Below are 24315 nucleotides of genomic sequence, written 5' to 3'. Positions count from 1 at the left end.
AGAGAGAGAGAGAGAGAGAGAGAATCCCAAGCAGGCTGTGCACTGTCAGCACAGAGCCTGATGTGGGGCTCGATCTCACAAACTGTGAGATCACGATCTGGGCCGAAATCAAGAGTTGGAGGCTTAACCGATGGAGCCCCCCAGGAGCCCCCACATTTGTATACTTTTTTGACATCCTGTGAAAGCTCGGGAGATCGTAGAGCCACGTGTAGGCAGGAGTCACGGGTTTTGTCGTAAAGGAACGTGGGGAGCAGGAAAGTTGATCGGTATGTCAAGGACGAGATGGTCTTCCTCTAGCGTAGTCATTCCCAGAGCAGGCGCCCGGTGCAGGGGCGGCGGGCTGTAAATCAGGCTCTGGGTCCAAACACACTTTCCCTACCGTCGTGCTGACTGAGATATCTAAACTGGTCCCCCCTCGTAAATCAGGCCCTTAGAGGGTTCTTCTCTCATCACCACCAAAGTGATGCTGTGCCCCTTCAGTGCCTCTTAGGGAAGGTACCTGGTATCTGTGTGTTTCATCGCTGGTGACGTTGACTTCCATCCTGAATAAAGTTACCACTTTCCTATTGTAACCACCAAGTACCTATGAGACCATGCAAATATCATGGTCCCTATCATACTTTGCCTCTAATTTTAAGTATCCATTGCTGGTTCTTGCCTGCAATGCACAGCAAACTGAAAAGTTTCCTAAAGAGGGATAATTTTGCAATTAGGACAGAGCACATTTATTTTTTTGGTACACTGGTACACTGATGCAAACCTTTCATTAGATGCCAGCATCTACTAGCTGTATATACGGTAAAGCCTATTTTAAAATTATACATTGGTGCACTTCATTGCACGATGTTGGTGAAATTTCGCCTCACAAATACACTATGTGTTTATTAAGATTGTTCTTTTTGGGGTGCCTGGGTGGCTCAGTCGGTTGAGCATCTGGCTTCAGTTCACGTCATGATCTCATGGTTCATGGATTCGAGCCCCGCGTCAGGCTCTGTGCTGACAGCTCAGATTCTGTCGGATTCTGTGTCTCCCTCTCTCTCTCTCTGCCCCTCCCCTGCTCGTGCTCTGTCTCCCTCTGTCTTTCCAAGTTGAATGCTAAAATTTTTCTTTAAAAACTGTCCTTTTCTTCAGGTTTGGCTGTCTCCTGCCTTCTGTCTGGATAGCGCATGGATGTGCGACTTCATTGACCAACCTTGTCTTATTCATTGTGTCACTGTTTATCAATGGGACCTAAACAGCGGGTGGAAAAGCACATTCTGATTCTAAAGCCAGTTTCTAAAATATTTCCCAACTTTTTTCATGGAAATATCCAAAAATAGAGACGGTTGGAAAAATACAGCACCACACACCTGTACTCCTGACCCCTCCTTTGCCAATGTCAGCCTTTGGTAACATTTTGCCACGTTTGTTTATGTACTACGCATGCTTATTTATTTATTGAATTAACTTCCAGATATCGCGACACTTCACTATGGTTCATGGCCCAAATCCATCACACCACCTGTTTTTTGTTTTGTTTTTTTTTATTTTAAGTAAGCTCTATGCCCAACGTGGGGCTCAAACTCACAACCCCAAGATCAAGAGTCGCACGGTCCACCGACTGAGCCAGCCAGGCACCCCACGTATCACCTGGTTTTGAAAATAAAGTTTTATTGGAACACAGCCATGCTCATCATTTACATGTCGCCTATGGCTGCTTTTGCACCACAGTAGCAGTTGTCTGGCCCATAATTCTGAAAATATTTACCGTCTTACAACTGTGTAGAAAAGAGTTGACTTAAGTCCTGACTGCTTTCCTTAGAACCTCCTGCTCATACGGTTGGCTGCTGTCTGGGAACGTGGATGTCAAGAGGGTTCCTACCACCATGTGATGAGAGTGCCTCACGGGGCCAAAACCATTTGCATTAACGATGGGCTCATTGACCTTAAAAATAAAACCATTATGTTACCAGCTAAAATGGGTTTATTCAGGAATAGCAGAGAATTACAACTGGGAACAAGCAAGCTACTAAAAACCCCACACGCTAGTCCAACAGAGGAGAGAAACTTTATTTCATGGGGAAGAAGGAGGAAATGGGAAGGGGCTGTTCTGAACAAAAGTCCATTGGAGAAAAGCCTGAGTTCACGGTGATGGTGATTTCGCATTAGCTGAATCGCACAGGTGGCCAATTCCTGGTGGGAGATATGCAAGCACATCTTCTCCTCTCGGGTCTGTAACTGCCAGCTGTTCCTGTAATCGAAGTTGAGTGGTAGGGATCCCCTTTCTAGCTTCACGACTCCATTTGAGTGAGGTTTCCCTTTGCTAATTTTCACAGGCTTACGCTGAACACTTGCTTTCCCTCTGGGAGTCGGAATTTTGGTACAAGCCAGGCAGAGGGTTCCCATGTGATTAGCCCCTGGTAAAAGCCTTGGGTGCTGATCTCTGACCAGCTCCCTGGTAGATGACATCTCCCATGTGTGTCACAGCTCTTTGCTGGGGAATTAAGTGACTTCTGTGTGACCCCACTGAGAAAAGCTTCTGGAAGCTTCCTCCTTGACTCACTTCACAAGTCTTTTCCCTGTGCTGATTTTGCTTTATATCCTTTTGCCATAATAAGTCATAGCCATGAATCCTCCTAGCAAATCAGGGAACCTGGGGGTAGTCTTGGGGTCCCTGGACACATAGCCCTTTAAAGAAAAAAGCTGCTGATGGGGCGCCTGGGTGACTCAGTCGGTTAAGCATCTGACTTCGGCTCAGGTCATGATCTCATGGTCTGTGGGTTTAAGCCCGGCATCAGGCTCTGTGCTGACAGCTCAGAAACTGGAGCCCGCTTCGGATTCTGTGTCTCCCTCTCTCTCTGCCCCTCCCCCTCTCACTCTCTGTCTCTCTCCCTCAAAAATAAATAAACATTAAAAAAAAAGAGAAAAAACCTGCTGAACCCCATTCTACATAAACATCAGTCGCACCTGGAAAAACAAACAATTATTCTGTACTATAATCTAACATCTAGTCTGTATGCACGCTTTCCCAATTGTTTCCCAAATGACCTTTTAACTTTTTCTTTGAACCAGGATCCAATCAAGATTTGCATGTTTCATTCCCCCATCCTTTATATATTCGTTCGTTCATTCCTTGTTTATGACATTAACTCTGTGAAGAGATCAGGGCAGCTGCCTGCAAACCGTCCCAGACCCGGGTTCCCGATTATTTTCTCGTGCACTGCGGGTGGCCTTCCTCTGTGTCCTGAAAGCAGGGGTGCAGGGCAAGGTTGAGGCTAGACTGCGCCGCAAGTGATGCTGGTGTTAGCGAGCCCTCTTGCTCAGCTGTAGTGGCCAACGGTTATTTCCTATTACACTCTCTTGAGACATTGACGATGACCAAACCATCGTTAACGCCTGACCAGAAAAGCCCTGATGGCAACAGAATGCCTATAGAGGACCGCATGCAGCACGTCCCCTTCCCTGCCCGTGACCAGGGGCTGAGCACACACCGAACCCCACCTGTGACTATGCACTCTCTGCCTGCTCTCTTGCACGTACCCCCCGAACCTCTCTCTCGAGAAAACTCTGGGTGTCCATCTTGCCAGCAGTGGAGAGATGGGTTGGCGAAGCTCGAGCCTGCTGCGTCCCCTGGTTGCCGGCACCCAGAGTAAATTTCTACCTTTCTCCTTTCCAAACCCTCCTCTCTTGAGTGCTTGGCTTCTCTTGCAAGAGGTTTATCCACGTTTGTTTGACAACGTTCTCTTGCAAGATGTTTATCCACGTTTGTTCGACAAACCCGGCCCTGAGCTGTGTTTCCACTTGTGCAGGCTCCTCGATTCCTGGGAGGGAGCAGTTGACCGGGCAGCGCCAGGGCTCCCCTTCCTTCTCTGAGTTACTGGCTGTGACAGACCCTTCGGCAACACTGGTACACGGTGCCCCAGTGGTGCCAGACACTTGGGGTGCGGCTGACACCTCCCCTCCCAGTGACATCTTTTTCCCCCCGTTGTTGCATTTTCGGATGACCTTCGCCTGCATCAACCGTTCATGGGGGGGCTTCACGGGGTCTGCCTCCAATCCGACCACTCCTGTGTTTGCTCTCTGGCATCCTACGCCCACTGGCGGGGTTGTTGCATCCACACGACTCCTGAAACAGAATGCTACGGGCACCAGTGACAGTCACAACAAAGTTTATTACAATGAGAGGCAAGGCTGACCGATCGGGGGCCGACACTCTTGGTAAGAGTGCGGCCCCGAACAGCTGGGATACAGAGTTTTTATAACCGATCATCACATCGTTTTATCATCACCTGGGAACAGAACAAAGAAAGTTTCCAGATGAGTCAGAAAACAGTTGCCAGATGAGTTAGAAACAGTTGCCTAATAAGGTGTTTATTTTAGACTTTCTGCCTCTAAGTTGCAACCAGTGGATCTCGTTGACCCTGCCTCAGATGCTCTTTTCTTTGAACTTTTGTTTCCTTAATTGGTGAGGCCTAATTTACAAGAGTATGAAGCTAGTTTACAAGAGCAAAGCGAGGCTGTTATCGCTTAACCTTCAGTGTTGCAAGGCTGTTATCGCTTAACCTTCAGTGTCAACACCAAGCTGTTATTTTTCAAGCTAAGCTTTAGCCCTACACTACAATTTAACCCTTACAGGGTGAACTACAGCCCCCCAAAAGACGGGCACACGCATAACGACCTCTTCCTCTTTTTTTTTTAAAGTTATTTAAGTTATTTATTTATTTAGAGAGGGAGACAGAGCCCACGCATGCGCAAGCAGGGGAGGGGCAGAGAAAGAGAGAGAGAGAGAGAGAGAGAGAGAGAGAGAGAGAGAAAGGGAAAGGCAGAGAACTGCAAGCCGTCTCCACACTGCCAGCAAGGCGCCCCACGCAGGGCTCGACCTCACCCACGGTGAGATCACGACCTGAGCCTAGATGAAGACTCCTGACACTGACCCGACCGAGCCACCCAGGCGCCCCATAATGGTCTCTCTTTAACCCCGAGTGTCCAGGGTGAACGGCCACCCGCAGAACCAGCGAAGCGGCATCCCGGACCGGCCGCTAGGCGGCGGGAGCTCGCGCCCCCAGAGACGCCGGCGCGGCCGGGATGCGTCACTCGCTCGCGCCGAGAGAGACGGGCGGGGCCGATGACGTCACGCGCACGCCCCAGAGAGGCCGGCGCGGTCCTGTGACGTCACGCGCGCGCGCGCGCCCCGGCTAAGCGAAGTGGTCGCCGGCGCCCGAGGGTCGGGGGCGTTCGCCATGGGCCCGCGCGTGCCGCTCCCCCCGGAGATCCAGCTGGCCCAGCGCCTGGCCGGGAACGAGCAGGTGACCCGGGACCGGGCGGTGAAGAGGCTCCGGAAATACATCGTCGCCAGGACTCAGCGGGCCGCAGGTTGGCGTGGGCTGGCGGGGCGTGGGCGCCCTGCGGGGGTGGGACCGCGGCGGGGGTCGCGGGGCGGCCGGAGGCCTGCGGAGGCGCGGGGCCGGGTGGGACCTCGGAACCACGCGGGACCTCCACGTGGCCGGGCCGGCGCGGCCTCCGTGTGGTGCAGGCCCCCCTGTCCTGCCCGGCGAGCTCTCGCCCTGCGCCCCTCCCCTCTCCGGCCCCTCGCGGCCCCTCCAGGTGGTGGTGGTGACCACGTGTCCCTCTTCGTGGACCCCTTCCCCCCTCTCCAGCCCTTACCTCCTTTTCCCAGCTCGGACCTCCCTCCCCCTGGGAACCGGCGCCGTCCTCAGACCGTGTGTCCTGATATCTCTGCTACCCGGTGTTCGGGCACTCGGTATTTTTCCCTCAGGGCGGCATTTGTTGCCGTTGGTAGTTTCCTCTTTGTGTAGTCACTGGGTTGTGGTCTGAGTTAGGTGCAGTGTGGCCTCTGCCGGGGCGGAGGACGTGCTTCTTGTGAACTGATCTCTCTAACGCTGCTTCTGAAAGTGTGGCCCCTCTCAGCAGCTTCCGCGTCACCCGGGCACGTGTTAGAAATGCAAATTATTGAGTCCCATTCCAGCCCTAAGGAGTCAGAAACCTTCCAAGTGATTCCATTCCTAGTGCTAAAGTCTGAGAACCTTTGCTTCAGGAACGGAGTGCCGGGCACATTTTTAGGACCCCTGTAAATATTTCAAGTGCTTTTCTGTAGCTCCCTTCCTAGTTTGAATGAATTAACTTTTTCATTTAAAATTTGAAGCTTAACACAAAAATGCACAAATCCCAAGTGCAGAGCTGAATGCATTATGACAGACGCATGCAGTGTTGAGAGCCCAGAAATGGAATATGGATACTTGTAGATTCTTGTTTATTGGATGAATGAAATGGCTGTTACCTGGGGGTCTAGGCCCAGTCCCAGCGGGTTCTGAGTTGGGAGGATGGCGCCGGAGGAGAGGGCCAGGCACCTTGACAGTGAGAGGCTTTGATGTAATTCGGGCAGTCGCATTTCTCTGGCTTCGTTCCTGGCACTAAAATCTTGGTTTACCTCGAGTGTTGCTGTTTCTGGTGCAGGTGGTTTCACTCATGACGAGCTGCTGAAGGTTTGGAAAGGACTGTTTTACTGCATGTGGATGCAGGACAAGGCCCTCCTCCAGGTGAGCGTATGAGGCGGTAGCAGGAGAAGCCGGAGTAGCCGTGCCAGTGGGAGGACAGATGGGCATTTAAGGTAGCCTCAGACACTGGGTGCACTTTCACAGCTTCGATGCTGTATTTTTTATTTTTTGCTAAAAAAACAAAAAACTGTTTTTTGGGTTTTTTTTAATGAAAAATGGAACTACCCTACGACCCAGCAATTGCACTACTAGGTATTTATCCAAGGGATACAGGTGTGCTGTTTCAAAGGGGCACATGCACCCCCATGTTTATAGCAGTGCTGTCGACAATAGCCAAAGTCTAAAAGAGCCCAAATGTCCACCATATATAACATATATATATATATATATATATATATATATACACACACAATGGAGTATTACTCGGCAATCAAAAAGAATGAAATCTTGATATTTGCAACTACGTGGAAGGACCTGAAGGGTATTATGCTAAGTGAAATTAGTCAGAGAAAGACAAGTATATAACTTCACTCGTATGAGGACTTTAAGGGACAAAACAGGTGAACATAAAGAAAGGGAAACAAAAATAATATAAAAAAAACAGGGAGGGGGACAAAACAGAAGAGACTCTTAAATACAGAGAACAGACAGGGTTACTGGGGGGGTGCTGTGGGAGGGGCGATGGGCTAAATGGGTAAGGGGCATTAAGGAAGCTACTCCTGAAATCATTGTTGCACTATATGCTAACTAATGTGGATGTAAATTGAAAAATAAGTGAATAGACAAAAAACCGAAAAAAACCAATATTGTAATAAACATCCTTTTATATTAAAATTTTTTTAGCGTTTATTTATTTTTGAGACAGAACATGAATGGGGGAGGGGCAGAGAGAGAGAGGGAGACACAGAATCAGAAGCAGGCTCTAGGCTCCGAGCCGTCAGCACAGAGCCTGACGTGGGGCTTGAACTCACGAACCGCGAGATCATGACCTGAGCCGAAGTCGGATGTTTAACCTACTGAGCCACCCAGGCGCCCCTCTCTGCTGATGCTTCTTGTTGTAAGACCACGTTTCTTCAGGGTCTGAGAGCGGTTTTTACTGTTTACCACGCAGGAGGAACTAGGGAGGACCATTTCCCAGCTCATCCATGCTTTTCAGACCACAGAGGCACGTGAGTATCCCTGCCCTGGGGAAGCCCTGGGGTAAGGGCAGAACGTTGGCTACGGGACGTGCGAGGCTTGCGTCCTGAGACCTAGAGAAAAGGGAGGCCCCGTTCTTCCTGGCGTCTGCTGGTGCTTAACTGCAAAACCCTGCTCTAGGTGTCCGATAAACGGTATTAACCTGTTTATCCACCGTGGACCCAGCTGGCGTCTAAAGGGCCGGTATCTTACATTTTAAAGTAAAAACGGAGACCTAGAAATGGAGACCTAGTGCAGGGTTGCCGAATTGCTTGGCTGAGTCACCTGATAGGTGGGGTGTTCCCTCAGTGTTTCCCCAGCGTTTCTGTGCTTGTGCTGCCCAAGATGCGTGGGTCTCAACCCTGCTGCCTGCCCGCTGTGATCACTGGGGCATCTTTACAAATCTCGACGTCTAGACCCCGGTCCAGATGAATGTGGCTCTGGCGTTGGGGCCGGGCACCGGCAGTTTCGACCTCCCCACGGTGTTCAGGTGGGCCACAGCCAGGGTGGCCCGGTGTCACCCTGTAGACAGTGTGGCCGTTGCTGGTGAGGACCGGGCGGGTTTAGTTCAGTTACACTTACGTGGGTGGAGTAGTGCAGTTAGGGGTGCACAGGTGGTCGAGGTAACTACATCTGAGCAGACAGCGGAGGTCTGTGTTTTCTAACTTGTTCTCTCTGAGAGCCTGCAGAAGGCCAAGTAGAAAGACTCGCCTGGTGATAGTTGTACGAGTTGGACTTGGGCTTGTCTGTTATTGAAGCGCCTGACCAACCTTTGCTGTTGGAGAAACTTGTCACAGGAGATCAGGGAGGCCCCACGTGTGTCCCAGGGTCAAGGCGTGGGCAGGGCTGGTTCCTGGAGGCCTTGCTCCTGGGCGTGCAGACACCGTCCTCTCCCCGTGTCCTCACCTGCTCGTCCCTCTGTGTGTCTGTGTCCTGATCTCTTCTTACAAAGGCACAAATCAGATTGGCTTAGGGCCCCCATCGCTCCCCTCGTTTTACCTTCATTCCCTCTTTAAAGACCCGATCTTCAGATAAAGTTATTCCGAGGTCCTGGGGTTAGGGTTCGACGTGAATTTGGGGGACACAGCTCGTAGCACTGTGTGTGACTTCCCGCCATTGGTGGGCTTCTGTGCCTGAGCGGGTTAGGGGATGTGGGGGCCGGGCGTGGGTGTCGGGGAGGGGGCGGGGGGACTGGCTGGAGCCGCTTCTCTGCTGCCGGCTTTGCCAGCTTTCTGTGCCTGTTCTTCAGAGAACGTGGCTGCGGTTTGAGGTTGTAGCTGGGCGCTTGCTTTCTGAGGTCCCTCCTGGTCCCATTTCTAGGCCCGCTTCCTAACACCGCTTCTGAGCTCCGCGGCCTGGGGCAAGGACCCCAGCGGTTGGTTGCGCGTGGCGTCCTGACCGGGTTTCTCCACATTGTCTCACCCCACCTTGCAAAGCGGCACCCGTGTTCCCCTGTGATTCTCTTCTGGCCTTTCTCCTTCAGAGCACCTGTTCCTTCAAACATTCTGGCAAACCATGAACCGCGAGTGGACGGGCATTGACAGACTGCGCCTGGATAAGTTCTACATGGTGAGGAGGCTCTGCGTTCTCTGGGCCCCGCCGTGCCGGCAGCCGTGGGCATGAGGGCAGGTGGGGGAGAGCTGGGGGCATGGCACCGAGAGATGTGGCCTCTGAGCCTTTCCTGCCCTGCCTGGGCAGCGCGATGGCCCTGAGGACTGTGACCCGTGAGTCCAACGGGCTCGAGGGCAGCACGGGCCCGCGATTGCACAGCGTCTGCCCCATCTCAGGGTCGTTGAGCGTGCAGACGGTTCAGAACGTAATGCACGGGCTTCGGTCTCAGGCAGGGGTGTCAGAGTCACCCGTCTGGGGAGAGTCGGTGGTGCAGCCATCGCATCCCTGCTGGAGAGGCCGTGGACCTGTGAGCCAGCAAGCCTCCGTCGGGTTCGTGCCCGAGACACAGACCTCGGGTCCACGGTGGGCTCCAGCCTGTGATGTTTTCCTCTGCGTGAGGACGATTCATGTGATAGTTGTGTGCAGAATCCGCTTTTTCTTTTCTGTGCTGCATTCCTGCAAACTTCGGTTACTTGTCTGCTCTCAGAAATGCAGGACAGGTGGAGTTTTACGCACTCAGGGTCTTGCCGTCCACTCCCCTCCCCCCCATTATAGAACCGCAGTCTCGTCACTACAGTGGTATTCGCTGGGACTTGGGGCAGTGTTGCCGTCTGAGAGCAGGGGACCCAGTGGGAACCCAGTAGGGCACTGGCTGGGCCTCACTGAGGACGGCCCCGTGGGGCTGTAGTTACTCGGGATCGGCTGCCGGCTCAGACTCGGCCCAGGGCTGCGTGGACACTGTGTATCTCAGACGTCAGGGTGAGGACCAGCTAGCGGGCAAGGCCCGGAGCCCAAGAAGGAAGGAGGGTGGACGCTAGGGCAGTCGGGGTGGGGCCAGGGCCCGAGCTGTGCACGTGCACAAGGTGCAGGTTTACAAGACAGAGGAGCTTCTGTGTGAGTCAGCTCCCCGTTCCCTGAGATGCAGTTGCCGCGACCTTGGAAGGATGGCTTCTGTTGCTTGGTGGGGGCCCGTGTAAGCCCGCCCAGCAGCACAGCCCCCTGTAGAGGCCAGCCCCCTCGGTGGCGCCGCCGGCCCCAGGAGTGATGTCACATGAGCCCCCCGTGTTCCTAGGCACGGGTCTTCTGGCTGCCAGCTGTGCCCTGTGCACCCTCTGTCCCTTTACCACTGCCGGACCCCTCTGCGGGCGTGCTGCTTGGCCTCTGGACAGTGGGGAAACCGGGTGGAAAGGCTGTTGCAGCGGGAAGCGGGGAGTTGTGGGGGGGAGCCGGGACCTGATGTGAAGGCGAGAGGGCGAGCGAATGCTTCCATTCTGTCGGGACAGCAGCCCTCGGGGGGGGGGGGGGGCCCAGAGGGGCCGTTCTCCGTTTCAGACCTGGTTTTCCCAAAGCGCTCTGCCTCCCCAGGAGGGACCCATGCTTGGTTCTCTGCTCCCACCCCTGAAACGAGGACACTTCCGTTTGGCTTTTGTTGATGGTGCTGCCGGTGCCCCCGGATGTGTCCACCGTGAGCTAGAATTCTGGGTGCTCTTGGAAGGTGGGAACATCCCAGCCTGGGGGCAGCGGCGTATCCTCTGGACTCAGGGTCCTGAAGCTCGGTGTCCTGTCCACCAGCAGCTCTGGGGGGCCTGCTGTGCGCTCTGGGCCACGGAGACGACCAGGGTGGAGGGGATTCTGGGAAGTCGGGGCCTTGCTCCCACTAACGGGGGCCTCTGTTCATGCCACAGCTCATGCGGATGGTCCTGAACGAGTCCTTGAAGGCCCTGAAGATGCAGGGGTGGGAAGAAAGGTTGGTATTCATGGTGCATCCTGAGAGCCGCTGTGCTTCTCACGGGCGAGCCCACGTTCCTTCCCTGGGGGTTGGGTCACGTGCCTCTTCTTTAGCTCTTTGTCATAAAGAGACGTCAGTTTTCCCGTGAAAGGGTGACCCAGTGGTGCTTCATAGGAAGGCATTTGTAACATTGTAGTTGGTTCTTGTGTCCTCAGAAGTGAACGTTTTCAGCCTTGATGGTGAGTTCTTACTCTGAATCCCAGTCGAGTTCTCCCATTGGGAGAAATAACGTAGTGTCATTTCTCAACATAGTTAACGCACAGCCAAGGTGGTTGTTTTTGTTTTTTGTTTTGTTTTCATATGGGGTGGCATAGTTGGCTCTGTTGTCAGTGGTATTTGCTTCCAGTCACAGAAAGTTTTGATTCATTCAGACTTGTCACTTTTGACAGTGGTGCTTGTGATGGGGGAAGTCCGCGTCCCCCACATTAAGAGGCCCCCTCGGTCTGTGGCCGGCCTTGGGCTCCCCCGGGCTCCGGGCTGGGGGGCTGTGCCGAGCCCCAGCCCTCCTCCACCCTCCTGGGCCCCCCGGGACCACGCCCGGCAAGGCCACCTGGGCCGTGCCTCCCAGGTATGGCACCACTGTCTACACCTTCAGGAGGCAGGCCGAGGTCTGTGGCTCCAGATGGGTTTCTGAGCTGCCATTTTAAAGCTTTTAAAATTAAAACTCTGTTTCTTTACACTTTTTTCTCATCGTGAGAGTGACACTTCCCTGTGTAGGAACTCAGAACACATTTAAGATGCTGAACAGCAACAGGTAACGACCTTTAAGGTTCTGCGGTGTTCTGTGTGCGGGGCACAGAGGGGCGTGGAGCAAACACCACGTTTGCAGAGCGCTTTTTTATTTCACTGACGATGCATCAAAGGCGCCCCCTGTGTCCCGTGTTCTGCTGCAAGGTCTGGGGAGCGGTGAGGGTCGGAAACAACATATTGTGAGTGGTTTCGTGATTAGGAATCGTAAGTATGCTAAAGTGCTCATTTCAAGCCTGCGGACCCTAAAACCAGTGCCACTGGCCTAGCTGCTGCACCAGGCATGTGTCCCAGCCCAGGCGGTGCATCTTCTGCAGAGCGAGGGGACGTCCTTGCCTCTGGCCCGCGTTTTCCCAAATAAACATGGATCAGCAGGAGCGGACCGTATTCCCTGATTATGAGTGACTTCATGTTTAGGGCAAGGGTGCCTCTGCTTGTGAGTGATTTTCATCCTTTACTTCCGGGGGGGGGGGGGGGGGGTGCCCGGGGTCAGGCGCCCACCAGACGGGACTCAGGATTTCAGTCCCCATAGGTGGCTGGTGCCTGAGCAGAGGGGCATGTTAAAGGGACGTCTTATTTCTGTTAACTCTTCGGTTTATCATTGCGAGAGTAGTTCCAGCCTCGTTGTGGGGAATTGAATGCAGAGGTCCTCTTGAAGAAGCTGGGAGCCTCCCATCGGCCTGGGGTCACCAGTGTTGTCCTCCCCGGCTGTCCTTGCAGCCTGTCCCCGTTCTCGAGCAGCCGGATGGCGCCGGTTGCCTGGCAACGTTCGTTACTGGCCCTGGCCTGGGAGGAGGGGTCCCCAGGCTGAGCCGCAAACAGCATCCTTTCCTAGCCAGCGAGTCCCCGTGCGGCCAAGCGTCCGCTTCAGCCGCGGAGCTCGTTAGAGAAGGCGCGTTTTACGATTCAGGTGAAGGGAACACTACGTTACTCTGCACGTCGATGCATCGGGACCATCAAAGGCTGGTCGCCAGGGCTCTCTGACCTTGGAGCCCCAGGCCTCAGACCACTGAAACCAGCATGCTAGGGGAGGGCAGACGTGGTCTGCCCGGGCCACGTACTCCATGCAGTGGAACCGGGGAAGCGGCTCTTCCCCCTCGCTGGCCTCCCCTCCTTTCTTTGCCCTGTCCTGGCGTTCCTTCCCCGCGAGGACGGAGCCGTGCGAGACGTGGTGGTGCGGCCTCTTGTCACTCCAGGCCCCCGGCATGGTGTTGGAAGGGAAGGCCCTCGTAGCTGAGGTTGTCTTGCCACGTGTGCTGGTGCCGACAGTGGTCCCACATCTGTAATGACGAGTCCTTTGTGCTGGAACAGACCTGCCCGGGTCACCAGATAGGCACCGGCGGAAAGCGGCACGTTGGGAGGATGGGCGCTTGCCTGTCACCGTGCCCCGTCCGAGTTCCGCTTCAGGTAGAGGGACCTCACCGGCTCGTGGCCGGCTGTGGCCGCCTGCTGTACCTGCCCGTCTCCCTCCTCAGGCAGGCGGAACGGCTGCTGGAGCTGCTGACGACAGAGATCCTGCACCCTGACAGCCAGGCCCCCAGCGGGGTCAAGAGCCACTTCCTTGAGATCTTCCTGGAGGAGCTGAGCAAAGTGGGCGCCGCGGAGGTGAGGGCGGCGGGCCGAGGGTGGCGGCCGAGCCCCTCACCTGTGCTCAGGCACGAGGGCCTCAGGCCACGCCTGTCTCTTCTCGTAGCTGACGGCGGACCAGAACCTCAAGTTCATCGAGCCCTTCTGCACGATCGCCGCTCAGACTAAGGAGTAAGTGGCAGGGCTTCCTCCGGCCGGTTCTTTCTCGCTGAGTTCCCCGGATGCCCACCTCCGGGAAGAGAGGCTGAGTCCCGTCCGGGTGCATGACAGGGTCACTGGAGGGCGGCTGCCGTGGGCGGGGCTGGATGGATGGGCGCGACCTAACTGGCCTGCTCCTGTGTGGCTGCCCCTCAGCTCCCTGGTGTTGCATAACATCACTCGGGGCATCTTTGAAACGATCGTGGAGCAGGCCCCGTTTGCCATTGAGGACCTTATGAATGAGTTGGAGGCAGCAGAGGAGGAGGAGGGGACGTCGGAGGACGAGCGGGAGGACGTGCCGTCCAAGGAGCCACGGAGAGGTGAGGGTCACAGCACATCTGGTGTGCCGGCACCCATCCTGGCCCGGCAAGCTTCGGTGCCTGCCGGGGTCCCCGCGTTCACCTCTGGCCTGGTCCCCTTGTTCCTGAGCTTACCCCCAGCTTTTATCCGTGGCTCGGCAGCCGGGTTGACTTCCAGAAACAAGCACGTGTGTTTTTCCTCTCCAGCCTCCCTTTCCCAGGATGCGATCCTGACTCCCTGGCTCCTTTCTGACTTATGGTTCCTCCCCGCTCACCCTTTCTCTCCAGTCCCAACCCTCCCTCACTGGGCCCACCCGGACCACCCTGTTGAAACAGCCTCTCAGCCCCTGTCTTGGCTCGCTCACTGGGTGTCCCCCCAACACATCTCATTTTCTGGGATAAATCACTTAGATAAATCACGTTTGTCATTTGTGGCCCTTTCTCCCCACCGGACGTGGGCTCCCCCAGGACGGCGAGTGTTGTTGATCACAGCTGCGTCCCCAGTGCCGGGAGCGGCACCTGGCACAGACGAGGTGCCCACGAGCCGGGGTGGGTGAGTGAGTGGATAGAGCGTACCACGGGGAAACCTGCCACGGGGGATGTCCCGGGGAAGGGCTGTGGGGTCTGTTCACCGTCTCGATGTTCATGTGGGTCCTCGTGGGACGTCAGTTGATCTCAGTGGCCTGTGGCCTCGGTCGTGGCCTGTGGCTGCAGGCGTGTGTCTACCGCCAGCTTTAGGACTCTGCCCGCCTCTGACTCTTTTTGTGCGAAAATATGCGTTATGTGAAGCTTACTACATTAACCGTTGTTAAGTGCTCAGTTCGGTGGTGGTAAGCGTGTTCACACTGTTGTGCAGCTGTCCCCACCATCTTTCTGGAACTTTCCATCTTTCCATACTGAAACTCTGTCCTCGTTAAACGCTGACCCCCTCCCCAGCCAATGGCGCCCACCATCCATTCTCTGTCTCCGTGATGCTGACTGCTCTGGGACCTCATATAAGTGCATCCCACGGGATTTGTCCTTTTGTGGCCGGCTGATTTCACTCAGCATCACGTCCTCGAGCACATGTCAGTTTCTTTCCTTTTTTTTTCTCTTAAGGTTGAATAGTGCACCACCGTGCATAGACCATGTTATGGGTGTCCAGTCACCCATCGAGGGACCCTTGGGTTGCTTGCACATTGTAGCTACTGTGAAGGACTCTGCAGTGAACATGGGTGAACAGGGATTGCCCGGAGTCCCTGCTTTCAGTTCGTGGGGGCAAATGCCCTGAAGTGGGATTGTGGGATCATACATAATTGTTTTGAAAAATTTTTTGAGGACCCCCTCCATGCTGTTTCCACAGCAGCTGCACCTCTTGCATTCCTGCCAACGGCGCACAAGGGGCCCCATGTCCTGTTTTGTTGGCGGGAGCATCCCCGTGGGTGTGAGGGGGTGTCTCTCTGTGGTTTTGGTCTGTGTGTCCCCGATGATCGGGGATGTGAACACCCTTATGCACTTGGTGGCCGTCTGTGCGTCTTCCCGGAGATGGGTCTGCCCTAGTCCTTTGTTTTGGGCAGGGGAGGGTGCCCTGTGCCGCTGAGTGTTAGGGGCTCCCTGTGTGTTTTGGACACTCACGCCTTGTCGGGTTTGTGATTCGCAGATATCTTCTCCCTCTGTGCACTGCCCTCTGGGTAGCGGCTTTGGGTGCACGGAAGTTTTCATCCTCATAAAATTCAGTTGCCCTGTTCCCTGTGTCTTCTGGGCCACACCTGAGAAGTCCTCGCTGCGTCCAGTCTCGTGAGGGCCTTGCTTTATTTACTTCTCACAGTTACACTGTTTGAGTTCTTACACGTAGGTCTTTCACCTGCTTCAAGCTGATTTTTGTTTATGGTGCTAGGTCAAGACCTAGCTTCGTTCCCTTGCATATGGATGTCCAGTTTTCCCAGCACCGTCTGTTGAAGAGCCTGTCCTTCCCCAGTGAGTGGTTCTAGAGCCCTTATGGAAGGTCATTTGACCCCGTGGATTCAAGGGTTAATTTCCCCCCCTGCCAGCTCTTCACGCCCCCAGTGGAGCTCTCCTGGCGGCTGTGTTTGTGCCCCCAGCGTTTTATCCGGCCATCTTGTGTATCTTGCCCATCTTTTTCCTCTGTAGCCTAGTCGCCCCGACACAGGCAGGTTTAGTAGTCTCCTGGAGGGCCCCCTGAGCCTGCCTGTGGCCCTGCCGTCCCCCTTCTCTGTCCTGCGTGCCTGCCTGTTGTCCAGAACCATGCTGCAGGTGGGCCGTGACATCATAGCCCCGAGCGATCTGAACACTGTCTCTGCGGCCCCTTGATCCGGGGCTCTCCCGTGGTGGGATCTAGCACCCCTCTTCTTTGTCTCCGGAACTTCTGACGCTGCGTTGGCTATGTAAGCGCCCGCTCCTAATTCTTAGTTTCGCTCTGAGGGCTGCTCGGGCCCTTCCGCCTTTGGGACGTTGCTTTCATTTCCAGGCCTGCAGTGGCACCTTACCCCTCGGTGTGAGCCCCCACCCCAGCCTGCACCTACCTCTGCCCAGGTCTTGGGCCTTGGTGCACGGGGCTCCAGGTTCCCAGGTGTTTGTGTTGGGGTCCTCTGCACGCTGGGTATATGCACCTGTTCACGGGGGCCCTTTGGTTCTAGGCTCTCTCCACGGGGCCGCACCCGACACGAGCGAGGAGCCAGCAGGAGATGGCGAGGACAGCATGGGCCCCGTCCTCCAGGTGGGTGGCCTGTGTTCGGGGCCTGGCTCCGCCTCTGCTCGCCAGGAAGGCGGGCGCTCCAGCCCCTCACGTGCCGAGTCACGGAGTCCGTGCAAGCGGTGTGCTCCCTGTTCGCCTCTTGGAGCACTAGACCCATGAGATAGCACTGCCGACGGGTCACCTTTTGTGTTGCGCTCGGGGTCAGAACCCGGCAAACAGGACCTGTGACTTCAGGCCCATTGGAAACGTACACTTCCTACTAACTTTTCAAACGTTGACTACTTGTTAAAGGAGTAGGAATTAGGTGTATGGCCTAAGTAGCATCTGTCAGAGTTGAACGAGTGTTTTCTGCTCATCTTGATGTGGCTGCCCGGGGCGCAGTGGGGGGGAGGGGGGTGTCACAGAGAGGCTGGCCTGGGTGGGCCCTTTACATTGTCAGTAGCGCTGGGGTCCTGCTCGCTCCCTCATGCCTTGTACGTGGTGTTAGCGGAGGGGACTCGGGAGGACGTCATCAGGACCCGTCCTTGTGACCCCATCGGAGAGTCTGCATGTGGTCTGCGTGCTCTCTCTGCTCGGTTTCTGCTCCCAGAGCAGCTGGGAGGTGACTGGTGTCTCTTTTTGGGCAACAGTTTGACTATGAGGCTGTGGCCAGCAGACTGTTCGCGGCGGCCAGTCAGCAGGACACCCCTTCCCAGAACAGGAAGCGCCTCTACAAAGTGATCCGGAAGTAAGTTGCCCTTCCCTCTGTCCTTGGCGTTGCCCTCGCTCCTTTGGCCTGGCGCCTTCCCTCCGTCCCGACCTCAGAGCACGGGTGGGGGGCTTCATCGCGGGCGTCCCAGTGCAGAGACGGGTGCGGCCTCCGCCCTCGGGCAGTGGCTGTGGCCGTGCTGAGTGCCTGTCTTTCCTTGCAGGTTGCAGGACCTCGCTGAAGGTGAGCATCTCGCGCCGGGACCCCGGCCTTTCTCCTGGGCGTACACTGGCTCGCGTGGTCACCCTCATGACTTGACTCGTCTGCGGAGGCGGGGCTCTGGGGAAGAGGGGGCCCGAGGGGTTCTGCGCTCGCCCTAGCCCAATGCTGTGGCTGTCAGCCCTGCACGTGTGCTAGAGCCCCAGGGGCTTGTGACACTCTGCTGGCCCCCCAGGCACGGCAGCCCGAGAACCTGCATTTCTAGTGAGTTCTCAGGCCTGCCCTGCTGCTGGCACGCTGTGTGGCAGATGGTAGCACTTCTCAGTGCGTGGCTGAGGGGGCTGGTAATGAGGCTTCTTCTGAAAGGTGTTTTCTCGGCTTATGACTGGAGACGGGCATGTCCCCCATTTCGCTCTGAGAACTTTTAAACACAGAGCGACGTCGGGAGGGTGTCCAGTTCTGCCATCGGTATTTACTGTCCCTGCTGTGTCACATGTCTCCCTCTTCCTCCGTCACACCGTAACCCCAGCTACTTTGTGCGCACCGTGAGCTGAAGTGTGGTATTTTTAGGTAAAATTCACGCACGTGCGTGCGTGTTGCATACGTCTGGGTGTCACAGGCGCTGCCCCCGTCAGCATAGAGAACATCGCCATTGGCCCGGAGGGTGGTCTTGGTTCCCTTTCAGCATGAGGTTTTTAGGGCATGGGTCACGACCCACCATCAGTGCTGCAGGAACCCCCCCCCCCCCCCCCACTTCCTGCTGGCGCGGCTTCGAGCCGGTCGTGGCTGTGGGGGCATGAACACGGTCTTCCCGCTCGCGGCACCTGGAGGTGGACCCTGCATGGTGGTTTGCAGTCCTGAACGCGCACCGACAGCATCACAACCTGCCTTTTGCCTCCTGATCACCTGCCTTGGTCCCTAGGGCTCTTCCCTGAGGATGACGTTCCAGAAAAAGCCTGCAGGAACCTGCAGGAAGACAGGCGGGAGAGGAAGACGAAGAAGCGTTTGCCCAAATCTGGGTTACAGAACAAGGCAGGTAGGATTCGTGCCTTGGTGCTAACCTTGGTGTTCACCCACGGTGCTAACTGTCTCAGGTCCTGGCATCTACCCTTTGAAGGGTGTCCTGGGTCGCCACTGCTTCTGCCTGTGCCCAGGCCACCTCCCCCCGTGTTGGCTTATGCCCGGGCCCTTGCTGCAGTCAGTGGCCCAGCTCGTGCAGCGCTGCTAGGCTGGACCCCGGACCCAGTCTGCCCCATCCTGCGTTCCGGGCCTCCTCACCCCTCGGGTCGCACGTTTGTGGCCACCTCCTCTCTCCTGAGTCTGTCTGCTGGCTTTCCTGAAGGTCTGCTTCCGGTCCGCCTGCCCGGCCGGGAGCCACCATAAATAGCCTCGCGGGTGCCCGATGGCTGTGGCACTTGACCTCCACGCTGCTGGGACGCTCCTGAGCCCGTCGGTGCTTCTGTGTGGGCTCCCTTTGTGTGTCCCGCGTGCGGCCCCGGAGCCGGCAGCGTCTTTGGTCCGGGTGGAAGCGAGGCAACCAGGCCCCGGCGCCTCGTTCACGTGGCCTTGCTGTTGCAGGGAAAGGCGGCGAGGAGGACTCGTGTCCAGACCTGAGCTCCGGAGCTGAGAGGATGGCGAGGCGGCAGGGCTCGGGGGCTGAGCGCCCCGGGCCCCAGGAGCAGCCCGGGGGCCCTGCTGGGAGAGGGGCTCGGAAGAGGCGGCGGCGGCGGCAGCCTCGGGCGGGGGCCAGAGCGAAGGTGACCGATTGCCAGGACCTACGGATGAGGAGGCGGCAGCCGCCACGGAGTGGGAAGTGACCCCGGCAGGCCCCGCACGTGCGGGGAGGCCCTTCCCTGCAGCCCCTCCGTCTTGTGCTGAGGTGAGCGAGGGATCGGGGCCGCAGGGCCCCGCTCCTAAGACCGTGTCCCGATGGCAGCGGCTCCTGACCTGCTGTGTCGGCAGAGGCTCGGGCCCCTTGCTCGGTGGCCGTGCCCCAGGCCCCAGAACGTGCTGGCGCCGTGCTGACCTTGGTCAGGAACCCTCGAGATGTGAAACTGCCCTGCAGACCCTCTCCCTGGGCCAGTGACCTGCCACACCCCGGGGCGTCCATGAATAAAATGCTGTGCAGTTCTTTCCAGCAGAGTCCCGCTTCTGGTGCGTTCGTGCAGGAAGAGTTCCAGTGGGGAAAACTGCTAGGTGCTTGTTCCCAGTAGTGTTTGTATCTCGTACCCATTTTGTGGAGAAAAAGTTCACACACGTCTCGAAATTTGGGAGAGGACACCGAGCGTTAATTGTGGTTTTCGGGACGACCTCTTCGTAAACTTGTGTTCGGAGCGGACAGTCAGCAGCCGGGCTGACACAGAGCCGACTACTGCTTGGTTGGTGTGTCCGAGGCAGGGAGGTTGGCTCTGCTCATCCCTCAGCCCTGACTTGTGGGTGGACCTGTGGTGCCCCCGTCTCCCTTCAGCGCCTTTAAATTCAGCGTCGGCCCTGCTTCTCATCCTGGAGGGTCTGAGGCAGTCGTGTGTTGCCGGGACGTGACCGGGACCCTGACCGGAACCAGGGTGCTGTGAGAAGCCCCTGGCCCAAGAATGCGGGTTAGGAGGACCGCAGGTGTGAGTCGGTGCCACGTGGGTCCCTGGTGGCCTCCGGGCTCGGGGCTGCGTAGGTGATAGGTGGGCACCGTCTGGGTCGGCCCGCCGGGTCACTGCTGAGCTGAGGTGTGTGGGTGAGCCCAGCAAGAGGACCGCACGGTCTCTCACCGAACCCCGGTTCCTCAAGCCTGCTGCACGCGGGGACAGGTGGCTTCCGGTGGCCCCGTTCAGTCAGTTCAGCTGGGTGGGCAGCGCCAGGGGCCGACGGGGCGGGCCCCTGGACCCTGGAGGGCACGGTTCCTGCTGTGCAAAGTGACTTGGAAAAGCAGCACATCCCACCCAGAGCTCGGGCCCAGGCAGGGGCCAGGCGGACGTTGCTGAGGCCTTGTTTCTTCCCCAGCCGTTGGTGCCGTTTTGTGTGTGTGGCGGGGACGGCCTGTGCTCTGTTGTCTCGGCCGAAATTTCTTTGGTCAAAAGGTAAGGAAACAGCCACACGAGGAATTTCTGAAGAAACGAAAATCCGACCAGATCGTAGCCCTCAAACCAGAGGATCCGTGGCTTCCTCAGTGCTGTTTCCAGGCGGTTCTCCGACCACGCTGTGGTCCTTCCCTTACCAACCGCGTCGTGCGGACGATGTGACCGTTGGCGCGCTGGCCAGCTGTGGGCGGCTTGTGGTCGCTCCTGCATCTGCCAGCGCCCCTCCCTGTCGGGACGGGCTCTCCTTGGGCCAAACAGGGCAACCTCAAGAGGAAACGGAAGGTGACCGCCACCCAGTGCCCCCAGGAGAGCCTGTGTCCAGAAGAGGACGTTGTGTTTATTACTTGTGTGTTCTTTTTCTAGAATCACTTTACTGAGCTGTAACTCACAGGCATTATAAGTCACCTCCATCGAGCGTAGGGCTCCGTGGGTCAGAGTTACGTAACCATCCGCATTCCAGCTTTTCTCAAAGAAACCAGTGTCCTTGAACTGGCCCTCTCGCGGCCCCCACCGCCACCCCAGCCCCTGGCCAGCCCGCGCCCATTTTCTGTCTGCGTGTTCTGGACTTTCCATGTAGATGGACTCATCCCGTGTGGGCCTTCTGTGTGCGGCTTTTTGGTGCGGATGTTTTCTGTGTGCATCCGTGTTGTCCCACGTCGCCTGGGTCAGGACTTCATTCCCTGTGTGGCCGAGTAATGTTCTACCGTGTGGATGCCCAAGTGTCACCTGCTGTCCGAAAGCACAGTGTTCCTGTGAGACCTTTCTTAAGCCGAAACGGCATAAAGCAGAACGGTTACCGTTAATTTACGTGGAGAGTTTTTTGGGCGTCTCCAGACCCCAAATCTCTTGTGATTCTGCTCCCCGGGACTTACTTCGCTAACGGAGACCCAAAATCAGTCGTGATCGAGCCCAGGTGCTCACGGACACAGCTCAGAGCTGTGGCGGCTGGAGGCTGACGCGGGTCCCGGGAAGGAGGTTGGCGGGGCCGCGCCCGCTGCTGGGGTTCGTGCCGCCTCTGTTACAGCTCGCTGCAGAACCAGTGCTGGCCGCTCTTCCCGCTTTTTGTCTTTTTTTCCCTCCACGCAGAAATCTTCACATTGCGTCTGATCAGCAAGAACTGGTAGTGACCTAGGTGTTTCGTAAGAGCGAAGTGGAGGGTGCCTCCGCCGCATTTCCGTTTACCGTTTGTGTGCGGGGCGCTTGTGACCGCTAGTGCCGCTGTAGACACGCACGAGCTTCTGCGGGGACCCGCTGTCACTCCTCGGTGTGTACCCAGGGACGGAATTGCTGGGCCGGGCGGTAGGTGACTCCTTGACCTGCGTGAAGATCCGCCAGGCTTCTCACAGTCGCCACACCTCCTGGTGCGCCCACCTCTGGACGGGGCACAGCTTTAGGCGGGCGCCCCCCGGTGCCGCTCGACCTGTGAGCCTGTGGTGTGCCCTTGGCGCCACGGCGCCACGGCTGATCAGAGCGGACTGACGGCCTTGAGGGTGCCTTGCGGCTGCAGAGAACCCGCCTGGCCCCTGTGCGGGGGTGCACTCCGGACCGTCTCACCCCTGCCCCTGCCTGGTCCCGCTCGGACCTGACTGGCTCAGCCATCCACGTGTGTGCTGTTGGGCAGGAGACAGTCACTCTGAGCCTTCACTGACCTATCTGTGAAATGGGGGTAACATGGCCGGGCTGGGGATTATGTTGCTGTTTTTTCCAAGACAGCCTGAAACTTACAGAGGAGTCACAAACGCGAGGAGCATTTTTCACCCAAACCGCTTGAGGGTTGTGTGCTGACTTGATGTGTATCACCCGGAACCCTTCAGGTGCATTTTCTGCAACCAGCATTCTCTTAACCACAGCACAGTCATCGAGTCAGAGTTAGCATGGGCCCCTCTGTGCCATCTAAGCCTCTGGTCTTTTCAGCGATGCCCTCTGCAGCCACGAGACCCCATCTGGAGTCACCCGCGTCTGATTCTCGCTTCTCTTCAGCTTCCTCTGAATGAGACCAGGTCCTCCGCCCTTGCGTACCATCCAGGACCTGGATGTCGGGTGGATCTCAGGCTGGCGATTCTGTACGTCGTCCCCACTGCGGGTGACTGGTGGTCCCTCGCGTCTAGACTGGGGTCACCCCTCTCGGCAGGAATCAGAAACAATGCTCGTTCTCCCCGTGTCCTGCCCGGGCCTCCGCTTTCCACCTGCCCTGGTGCGGAGGCACCTGCTTGTGAATGTGGCCCCTTCCCTTGGTTGTTAACGGTGTGTGTGGCAAGGGCCTCCGCAGCCCCAAAACAGAGTTTCTCGCCAAACTTCATTTACTCGCTGATTGACTTACATCGGTGTCTCATGGTTTCCTGTTTTATCTTGTGGGTTGTAATCTGTTCCTGCCACTTATTTTAATACCATGTCCCATTTGGGCCAGTGGGAGACTTCAGGCTGGCTTCTGCTCCCCGTAAGGAGCCCCACCACCCGTCACCTTTGTCACAGTAAGAATCCTCAGCCCTGGGACTGGCCGCTTCTCCACAGAGCACTGACTCGATTGACGGTACAACCCTGCCCGGCTCGGGAGGAGCTGGTGTGGACGAGGGCCTACTGGAGTCCCTTCATCTTTCGTTCTGCCACCACGTCACTGAGATGTATCTCACGCAGTGTTCAGTTCTGCTTAAAGTGTCCCGTCTGGGGGTTCTTCATGTATCCACAGCGGCGTGCCTCTGTCACCACGGGCCGGCATGGGACATTGTACCCATCCCCCCAAAGAAACTCCATAGTGGGGGGCCTCTGAACTTGGAGAAAGCCTGTATGAGGTTTCTGGACCAGCAGGAGTCCCCGCCGAGACGTGGTGATGGGTTATTGCTCACAAGGCTAATAAATGAATTTATAGTTTTGTTGAACCACTAAGAGGTCTGGAACACATACAGCTTGTGTCTGAGGCGACCTGAGGAATTCTCTCCTGGGTGCTTACACAGTAGCTCTGGGGGTCAGTGGTCCGGTAGGGGCATCTCGGGACCCTTTGACTCCTCTGTGTCAGCAGTACAAGTAGGTGGGACTGGAGCTTTGGTCCGGGGCACGTGGGCTGCCCCTGTGGCGTGGGGTCTCGGCTCACCGACCCCGGAGATAAGTCTCGTCCCTGCCTCGCCTTGCTTGGCAAGGCAGGCCTGGCCTTGAATCAACCGGAGGGGAGGGCTCGTGTCAGCCAGGGCTGCCTCTGAGTTAACTGCTCATCGGTCACTACTGTGACCCAGAACTCCCGTTTTAGCCACAACCAGCAAGGGGTCAGGCCCACTGCTTCGCTTTTGTAATGAGGACCAGGCGGGTTGGGTGGCAAAGCAGGGGGCAGCTTTCACCCAGGGCAAAGAGACACCAGGGCTGCAAAGGAGGGGGTTTGGTTTGGGATGAGGGGCGGGCAGGTGAGGGGGTCCTGTGTGCTGAACGTTCAAGCAGGGGCGTGACCAGCCAAGGACATTCAAGCAGGGGCGTGACAGTTTTGCACCTGTCCCGCTGGTAGTGGGATAGGGGGTGAATTTGGGGACAGTCCTGCCGGCAGCCCTAGGTTGGGACGCCTTCTGGCCAATGTCTTGGGTAGCTCCGGCCTTTACACACACTGCCTTGTAAAAATAGCCTCTTAATTGCTAGGGCCTGGCAGCAAAGGACAGTCTCCTCATCCCCAGCCCAGAAGTTCCCCACCTGGGCAGCAGGGCTTAGATAGAGGACCCAGACTCCAGGTGGTTGTGGACTTAGTGGGGTGAAGGGGTGGAT

General features: G+C 56.7%; 1 protein-coding gene across 1 annotated transcript; it reads left to right on the top strand.

Moving 5' to 3' along the window:
• Nucleotides 1–4807: 4807 nt before the first annotated feature.
• On the top strand, nt 4808–19640 carry RRP1 (ribosomal RNA processing 1). The gene is made up of 13 exons (XM_049627768.1): nt 4808–5352; nt 6454–6536; nt 7606–7663; nt 9154–9239; nt 10967–11028; nt 13293–13422; nt 13511–13575; nt 13759–13922; nt 16538–16617; nt 17226–17323; nt 17508–17527; nt 18426–18539; nt 19082–19640. Exons 1-13 carry the CDS (start codon nt 5220–5222, stop codon nt 19318–19320), a joined length of 1332 nt encoding a protein of 443 aa, XP_049483725.1. The 5' UTR covers nt 4808–5219; the 3' UTR covers nt 19321–19640.
• The last annotated feature ends 4675 nt before the right edge of the window (nt 19641–24315 follow it).

The sequence above is a fragment of the Panthera uncia genome, chromosome C2, assembly GCF_023721935.1.
Source record: "Panthera uncia isolate 11264 chromosome C2, Puncia_PCG_1.0, whole genome shotgun sequence".
NCBI lineage: Eukaryota > Metazoa > Chordata > Mammalia > Carnivora > Felidae > Panthera > Panthera uncia.
This window is presented reverse-complemented; position numbering and strand designations above follow the sequence as displayed.